Here is a 9,195-nt window from a genome sequence, read left to right on the forward strand (position 1 = left end):
ATGTAAGGCGGCGAGGAAAACTCCTCGTAGACCGTACAACGGTGGTATCAAGAAGGCTCACCGTTTCCGTCCCGGAACCGTCGCCCTTCGGTGAGTTTCTGTTTTCTACTCTTCTTCGATAAATCATTTCATTCCATGTTGAAAACGTACTGCCTTTCCAGCGTCTTGTTCGTGAAATCGCCCAAGATCATAAGGTATATAACTTATCAATCAAAGTTCTTGTGAGGAATTAGTTTTTCGTTTTTGTTTGGTCATTTTGGTGAAAGATATATATATAATCTGACATGAATTTATTATATAGGTTGATCTGAGGTTCCAAAGCCATGCTATACTCGCACTCCAAGAGGCAGCTGAAGCATACTTGGTGGGTTTGTTCGAAGACACCAATCTCTGTGCACTTCACGCTAAAAGGGTCACCATCATGCCCAAAGACATTCAACTGGCCAGACGCATTCGTGGCGAACGTGCTTGAGTCATCTTGATGATCTTGGAGACTTCTCTACTAAATATTGTATGTGTTTGTTTTCGTTTGTCCTTTGATGGGAGGAGATAGAATCATGTAAATAGTGTGGGATTCGTACTCTGTTATAACCCTTTGGTGTGTTTCTTTTCTTTCTATCGTTGATTCTTTAGGACTTCTCATTTGCGTCCTGTTGTTAAAACAATATGTTTCGTGAATGCTTTATATGTAATGAAGTGTTTTCTGAATCTCCTCGTACTTTTTTAGTCTTGTTATAATATGGCTTTTGATAATGTGGCCAACATTTTTATCTTTCTATTGAAAAAAGTCTACGTATATGCTTAAGTGACAGATTGATAAATTAGATTTCTTATTTAATGGTTTCTCTGTTCGTCAATAATGGATTTGGCCATTTGGGGATCAATTGTTACTGTTTCCATCTGAAAGAATACACATCATCAAAAAAAAATCTGAAAGACACCTCTTTAATTATTTTATATGATTGGAAAGATATTATGCTGTAAAGACCGTAAATGATTTTTTTTCAGTCAAGAAATGGAATGGTTTTTTTCAGTCTAGAAATCGTGTCTTCTATATGGTTTGGTTAGCTAATTCTTCGTTCGAATGTTATATGTTGCATCTAAAACAGAGTTACAGAAAAGGTTAGACGAATTTTTAAATGCATGATTGCTTCTGGTTCCAGCATTTTCTAGTCTCTGTCTGACGATCAAGTTGACAAGTTGTACTTCTTTGCTGTTTCATCACTTTGTGCTTAAGATACACTAGCATTTATTTTCCTTCTTCAATTCAATATCCCAGTTTTTCCCCCTATTTATCTTAACTTAATGTACATACAGGTTTGAACACGTTACCCTCTAAATTATACGAAGTTAAAGGGGGTCTTTTTGTAGTGGATGAATTATTATTAGTCTTGAATTTCTTAATATGTATATCAATGAATCAACCGACACAAAACAAGAGTATCCAATTAATTTATTATCATCAAATCAAGAACACACATTTATCATTATTACATTCATGTACAATTAAATTAGGTTCTTCCTTAAAGAACCAATTCAACCAATAAATAAAACATACACACAGCCAGAAAGTATTAAAAAAAGAATAATAATATGGATCACTACTGTAACCTTACCCAAACACCTTCGCTTGGTATGTTTTGATTCACCACAAACATCATATAATAACCAGGCTGTGCAATAATCGCCGACTTCGGAGTCCTCACTTGAACCTCATACGTCGTTGATCTACCTTTCCTCGTAAACTTAACATTGTCCAAAACCAAAAGCCTCTGATTCATCGAAAAGGAATGAGTTGTGAAGGAAGGGAACACCATTGTAACTTTCACCGGACCCGTAACTTCTCCGATGACACTAAACTTCACCTTCAGATTCAACCCATACTTAATCCTAGACTGCGATTTAGGAGATTGAATCCTCGGACGAAGAGTAGCAAACTGCGGTTCAAGATAAACCGGAGAGAAAGCTTCTAACCTTAACTCCGTTGGGAAAAGCACTCCGGTGAATTCATAGAACGCATGAGGATTGCTTCCTCCGACAAGAACCCTACCGTCACGTAAAAGAACCGCCGCGGAGTGATACATTCTCGGGATTGTGCTCGGGTTCATGGTCTCAAACCTCGTGTTAACCGGATTCTCGGGATGGTATACATCCGGTGCCAAAACCGGTTCACGACCAAGCTCCCATGCAGCAGAACCAGAAGCTCCACCGTTGATGATCAAAACATCTCCGTTAGGTAAAAGCGTCATATCTCCCATGACTCTAGCATGTGGCATCGTCTCCACCGTCCATTGAGGATTCGCATCGTTGATCTTGATCCTCGCACACGTGTCAAGCGCTTTTACGAAAGTCTTCCTTCTAAAAGCGAGGGTGTACGATCCTTTCGGTGCACCTCCACACACCAGAACCTCTGCCTCGATCTTAGCCGCTTCAAGATTCTTCAACGGTAATAGCACGGCTGAGCCAGTGCTCGGATAGCTCCTCGGATCACCGCCGGGAATCGCCGGAAAAGTTTTCACCACCTTGTTCTTAACATAGTCGAGTAGTATCGCTCTGTTATTAGCGAATATAAATAAGTTACCATCGGTGTTCATGAACACATAAGGATAAAGATTATTCTCTTGTCCACGATCATTAGTCTCAGCCAAAAACGGCAACGCGACTACGTTAGGTGATGTCGTTTTGGGGAAGAACTCGTAGTTGAACTGTCCTTGACCTCCGATGACGATTTGTTTACCGTCGGGGAGAAGATGGTTAGAAGAGTACCATCTTCTCTTCAAGAGACCGTTGTCGATTTCGACCCAATCACATTGGTCGTTATTACAAGGAGAGAAGGTTCTCGCTTTTAGCGCCCCGTCTCTGTCTCCACCGGTTTGGACGAGAACACCGTCCGGTGTAACCGAACCGGATGAGCACCATGTGTTTGATTGTACCGTTAAGGGACGGACGGTGTTCATCGCGACGTCGTATTCGATCGAGTGAGCTGTGCAGTCGATTCTCGAGACGGCGTCGTTCGGGTTGTCGCGGCAGTTACCGTTAGGTAGAGAGATGTTTGATGGTCCGAAGTTGGTTCTGTCGAACATTACGACACGGTCGTTGCGGAGGAGCTGCATATGCATCGCGGAGATTCCCACGTTGGGGAGGAGGACGTTCCATGATCCTCCGGCGGCGGAGGACAGGTGGCGTGTTAGAAGGAGTTGGAGTGATACTAGGAAGAGAGCATAGATTATGAATGTCGCTCGTGCTGCCATTTTGTCTTCTCTTATTGGATGATTTTCTTGTTATGAAAATGGTTTGTGTTGTGTGATGATGAGAATTGTGTTCTGACTTGTGTTGTTTATATAGTGGTCTATGGGACATTAGTATACGTACGTTACGATATAGATTAATGTAAAATAATAATATGATTGTTAGCTCTGAATATTAAAATTTGCAAGATAGTATGATCAAGGTCTCGACTGTATAATTATTAAGATTTTATATGATTAAGGTTGGTTGAAGGAAGATAACAATTTTGTTTTCATACTATTATAATTTCTTTCAAACTTCTAAAACTATTATTTGATGGCCTTCCACAACCGTAAACGTTAGTGATAAGTAACTTTTAGTTAATAACGATTTCAGACGTTATCAAACTGTACAAAATGGTTTTTATGACTAGTGTGAAACGATGCAAAAAAAGTAGAAGAAGCAATACAAACTCTAAGTGAGACGTCGTCATCTTTTTTCCCTCCAAGCATATCACAATTCATATTGTTCCTTTGTTTCTCAAAAACAACAAAGTTCAGCTGCGATTTTAATGTTCTATAAAAGAATTCATGAAACAACTGACGTTTCATCATCTGATTTTAATTCCATTGTAATGCTTATAAAAAGATTTCAAATCGATTTTTAATAGGAATTGAAGAAAGTCTTCACTGTACATATATGTTTTGATGTTTTGGTATCCACATTTCACCAGATAAACATTTATGGAGATAATTATGTATGATCCACTATTTCATTAACTCTATTTTTTCTTCTCTATAAAATCATATCTGATAAATCATCTATTTTCTGTAAGTATGGTTGTATTCAAATAATAATAATTAGTAATCACTATTTATATGATTACATAAATCAGAATATGATTCGTGAAGGAAACACATTATGTATTCATATTATTGGATTTACATAATCCTCGAGAGGGGCTTCATATGTAATTATCGATTATTTGATTTAATTAGTTTGGGAGACTGCAGGGACGAATTAATGATGGAGATGTTGTGTTAACTTCAAACATATATGCATGCAAACTATATATTATAAAAGCAAAAGAGTTCTTTACGTTTTAGTTCACCCAGCGGGGGATGTCCTTCTGGTTCGTTGCATACTAATTATTATGGTCCTCGCAAGTTTTCTACTACTAATTATAACAAACAAGTATAAAACAAACATACAAACACATATCAGTTTTAGAAAAACATTCATGCACGTAAAATCGTTGCCTCGGTGTATTCCCGTTATTATATATTTGTGAGAATTATATATGTATAAAATTAATTATTTAGCACAAGTTTGTGAGTAAATTCGAGTTTACATGAGTTTTGGATTTCTATATATCATTCTAATCCAACGAATGGTTTGGAGTCTTTGGACTAATCTTTCTATATATCAATCTAATCCAACGAAGGGTTTGGAGTCTTTGGACTAATCTTGTCATCTAAATGGAGAGAAATATTAGTCGTTGTCATTATGTTTAGTTAAACATTATAAAATGCGTATCATTTGCAACAATACCTGTAATAGAATTAACAAATTCCATAAGATTCATCATGTCTTGATATATACACTAAAATGCTTACGATAAAATTTAGTATTTATAGAACTATTTCAAATCTTATGTACACACATTAGTAAGATTTCACAAAAAAAAAATATATTGACTTGGTGTCAGATATAAACGAATCAACTTGTTAATTTGTTTCGAGTTAGAAATACATCAAAAATAACCATTTTCCATTGATATTTAGATTGTGCATAGATATATTAATATATGGTCCATTTCTTTTGACTCCTTTTTTTTTTATTGGCTTGCTTTGGTGTCAACCGTCTTAGTTTCTAGCTAGTATATGATTGCATTCAAATAGTTTTAAGAAACACACGATATATGAACTATCTGTGGAATGATTTTTTTTATAAATTTTATTGGATTTTAAATATATCATCCTCGACAGACTTATATCATATGCATGTAGTCGATTATTTGAGATTAATTAGTTCGGCAGACTGCAAGGACGAATGAATGATGGCGATATTATGCTGTGTTAACATAACATCAAACATGCAACTATATATTATACAAGTCAAAGTCCGTTATGTTTTTGACCTCCCAAAAGCTACATCGTCTAACAAATACGCGATTAAACAAACGCATGTCAATTTGAAAGAATCCAAAACATTCATGCATATAAAACTTGGGTTTTCGTAGTCAGATTTTTATATTTCAAAACAAATTCTGAATTAGTACTTCGTAAACATATATTTTTCCTTTGTAAATTTTAAGACGGTTAGTTTCAGTTACAGTTTAAATTTACTTCTTTGATACATACCTTTTGCACTCAATCATATTTGACGACATATGTTTACATTTGTAAATTAATATAGCCGTATCACCAAATCTAATGATTGACCGATGACATTCCATTCATGAATGCGGTTAGTTGACTCTTTGTTGTTTTTGTTATTTTATATCTTGCTATAATGCTAATTAATCATATGCACATATGCATCCTATTTTCGCGTTATCATATTATATATATGTATATATCATCACACACATACATATACATATATTTTATTAGATTTTGTTTGAAGAAGTCAAAAAAAGAAAAGAAAAAAGATTTTGTTTGGAAGTCATGTTATATTTTATTTTCCACCATGTCTTATAAGTTTCGCTGACTTAAATTAATGATTATTAATACTAGTTGAAATTAAAAATTAAAATAAAAATGTTAATCTAACTTGAAAACATGATTACGAGGATACGTCACGATCCACTGTATCTAAGTTATATATGCGTGCCGAGGGCCTGATGGTTAGCGTCACTTCGACCCATCTGCCATCTTTCCCCTCGAAGTGGCACCATGTCAACAGAGCCGTGCCTATAGTGTAATAAAAAAGGCATTGGCCTCAGCCCCCATATAATATATAAAATTTTGGTCTAATGGTTCAAAAACATTTTCATTTATGTTCTTCACTTAAGTTCAAAACCAAATCTTTTTGTCAAAAAAAAAAAATATTTCTATTTATTTAAGCTCTAAGAATCTTAACTATTTTTGTTTTCTCAAATGTGTTTCTAAGGAAGTCTTCTTGTATTTGTATATTATAATTTATTTTTCATGTTTATAGTGCTGTACAAGTTTATGCTTAACTTGCTAGATTTTGATTTTTTTTCTAACATATATGATGACCGATTCTTCTTTAGTTTTCCTGCTATATGAATATTGGTTAATATTTATGTTTTCTGAATTTGTAAAAGAAATCAAAAATTGCTTCTATATAGATGAATAGGATTTTTAAGAAAAAAACAAAAAAAAAAACAAAATTTAAGATCTTTTAGACATATAATTGTCGTTTTAGACCTCTTTCTTATTTTCCGTCTTTATTATATATATATATATATATAATTATATGTTAATTATCATTTAAAAATAATTACACTTTAAAACTTGCTTTAAGCCCCTATAAATGCTGGCACGGCACTGCATGTCAACTACGTACTATCTGATGATTAAGGGTTTATGCTGTCCGGCTTACTTATGCATTCATGTATGGGAAACGGGACAAAAATTTAAAACAGACCCGTTGCATATATATATATCATAGATGATAGAAAATAGCAAAATCTAAAGTACACAACAATCCAAACACAATAAACCCCTACCATTTACTATAAACAAGCAAGCAAAACACGAAAACTATGCCTTATCATATCTTGCAACTTTTGTACCTACAAATGTAGACAACAACGACTACGACCAATAAAGTTTTTCGTTGTGCTCTCCTACTATCTTAACTCGTCTTGCAACCTTTCTCCCCACGATATATGCTTTCATACCGTAACACATTCTTTTGGATATGAAAATAAGCTACAGTTATACTAATTTCAAGTATATATATATATTTTTTTAAACGAAATTCCAATTATATTATTTTCGGTGTGTAAAATATTGTTAAATAACAAACTCATCAATCAGTCAGCCTATTTCGTTAAGAGATAAAAAATCTCACATATATTATCATAACTTTAGTTTTGAAGAGCGATCTCTAATGAGACCATGGTTACATGTTTACTTAAAATATTTGATACAATTCTGATAAATTAAACTTGGATAACAATTCATATTTTCAATAAACTCAATAATTTCAACAACCCCATACCACTCTCTCAAAAAAAGCAACTAAATCGATCGACATCCGGCTAACTATATACTACTAGAAAAAGTTGTGTTAAAAAAAAAAAAAAAAATCCATACCATATAATCTCAAATGTCAATTTCTAATTTGGTACGGTTTGGTTTAGGTTGGTTAGCTAATTTAAGACCGGTTAAATTTCACAGGCCGACGTACGGCCGGCAATGACTAAACAATCAAAATCAAATCATTTATTATATTGACAAAAAAAAAAGCAAAAAAGAAGATTGGTTTCTCTGTTTCTCTCCCAAATCCTCAAATACATTATTTTTGTTGTCTCTTTGCCGATCAGATCTCATCGGACGAGCCATGGCTTCAAGTTTCAGCGGCGATGAAACTGCTCCTTTCTTCGGATTCCTCGGCGCTGCCGCCGCTCTCGTTTTCTCCTGTAACAACATCTGAACTTCCCATTCCCCCGACCTCTCTTTTGTTTTTTTCCTTTTCGCACAAATTGAAATCACCGATTTGATTCTGATCCAATCCGATCCGATTTTGTTTTTTATCAGGTATGGGAGCAGCGTACGGTACAGCTAAGAGCGGGGTTGGTGTAGCGTCGATGGGTGTGATGAGACCAGAGCTTGTGATGAAATCTATTGTTCCTGTGGTTATGGCTGGTGTTTTAGGTATTTATGGTCTCATCATTGCTGTTATCATCAGTACTGGAATCAACCCTAAGGCTAAGTCTTACTATCTCTTTGATGGTTATGCCCATCTCTCTTCTGGTCTTGCCTGTGGTCTCGCTGGTCTCTCCGCCGGTATGGCTATTGGCATCGTCGGTGATGCTGGTGTTAGGTAAGTTCTCTATCTGATTCCACGATGATATCATCTATAGGCTGGCTAATTCAATTTGTTCTAAGATGTTGAACTTTTCTTAAACATATATCTTAGGCTTGTTTTGGTTTGTGTTTGTGTTTGATTCTCTGTCAAGTCTCGAATTCTTTGTTCATACTTGAGTCAAGAAAAGATTCAAACTTTTATGATCCTGTGATGATGAAGTTGATCATCTCTAGGCTAATTCAATTTGTTGTAAGATGTTGAACTTTTCATAACATATCTTAGGCTTGTTTTGGTTTGGTTTGGTTTGGTTTGGTTTGATTCTCTGTCAAATCTCGATTCTTTGTTCATACTTTGAGTCACTAAAAGATTCAAACTTTTATGATCCTGTGGTGAAGTTGACCAGCAAGGTTGTTTTTTGATTGATTCAATATCACGAGAGCTTAGTTCTTTTCATACTAGGGCTGTTCTTTCTTGTTTTGCTATCTTAAAGTCTTTTACTTTTCTGTTACTGGACGTGTGAATCTAAGGGTATATGAGTTAGCAGCAGCTCCTGATATTGTTGCTATGTGTGTGTTATAATGTGAGTGAAAATGTTTGTCTTTGTAATCTTGTGCTTTTGTGTGATGCAGAGCCAATGCACAACAACCAAAGTTGTTCGTGGGAATGATTCTGATTCTCATCTTTGCTGAAGCACTTGCGTTGTACGGTCTCATTGTTGGTATCATCCTCTCTTCTCGAGCTGGTCAATCTAGAGCCGAGTGAAGATATCAAAAGTATCTCTCGCGTATGCGCTATAAATCCTTGTAATGTTTTGGTATTTTTTTACTTTCGGTTTTTTTTCTTTTGTGGTATTGTGAGTTTTGAGTTTCTCATGAAAACAAACACCATGGGTGAAAAGACTTCTGGTTTCAAAACCATTTATTTTATTTTATTTTCTTTGCACACTACATATATGGATAAATC

The 9,195-nt window shown here is 35.1% G+C and overlaps 2 protein-coding genes and 1 non-coding gene across 3 annotated transcripts in view; 2 read left to right on the forward strand and 1 right to left on the reverse strand.

The window, feature by feature from the left end:
* Nucleotides 1-664, forward strand: part of LOC104776105 — a 1,021-nt gene extending 357 nt beyond the window's left edge. The window contains exons 2-3 of the transcript XR_002037022.1: nucleotides 8-194; nucleotides 302-664. This is a non-coding gene — a transcript (uncharacterized LOC104776105). The remainder of the gene's footprint in view (nucleotides 1-7; nucleotides 195-301) is intronic.
* LOC104776106 (aldehyde oxidase GLOX) lies at nucleotides 1,440-3,461 on the reverse strand. The gene has a single exon (XM_010500113.2). The coding sequence runs from the start codon at nucleotides 3,249-3,251 to the stop codon at nucleotides 1,602-1,604; it is 1,650 nt and encodes a 549-aa protein (XP_010498415.1). The 5' UTR covers nucleotides 3,252-3,461; the 3' UTR covers nucleotides 1,440-1,601.
* LOC104776107 (V-type proton ATPase subunit c2) lies at nucleotides 7,659-9,179 on the forward strand. The gene is made up of 3 exons (XM_010500114.1): nucleotides 7,659-7,843; nucleotides 7,962-8,247; nucleotides 8,862-9,179. The coding sequence occupies exons 1-3, from the start codon at nucleotides 7,765-7,767 to the stop codon at nucleotides 8,992-8,994; spliced, it is 498 nt and encodes a 165-aa protein (XP_010498416.1). The 5' UTR covers nucleotides 7,659-7,764; the 3' UTR covers nucleotides 8,995-9,179.

Source organism: Camelina sativa, chromosome 3 (assembly GCF_000633955.1).
Source record: "Camelina sativa cultivar DH55 chromosome 3, Cs, whole genome shotgun sequence".
Lineage (NCBI taxonomy): Eukaryota > Viridiplantae > Streptophyta > Magnoliopsida > Brassicales > Brassicaceae > Camelina > Camelina sativa.

Excerpts from the sequence above, each read along its gene's own strand:
- LOC104776106 (XM_010500113.2), bottom strand. The coding sequence starts at position 3,251 with ATGGCAGCACGAGCGACATTCATAATCTATGCTCTCTTCCTAGTATCA.
- LOC104776107 (XM_010500114.1), top strand. The coding sequence starts at position 7,765 with ATGGCTTCAAGTTTCAGCGGCGATGAAACTGCTCCTTTCTTCGGATTC. Across the intron at positions 7,844-7,961 it reads CGCCGCTCTCGTTTTCTCCT|GTATGGGAGCAGCGTACGGT; the intron begins GTAACAACATCT and ends GTTTTTTATCAG. Across the intron at positions 8,248-8,861 it reads GTCGGTGATGCTGGTGTTAG|AGCCAATGCACAACAACCAA; the intron begins GTAAGTTCTCTA and ends TGTGTGATGCAG.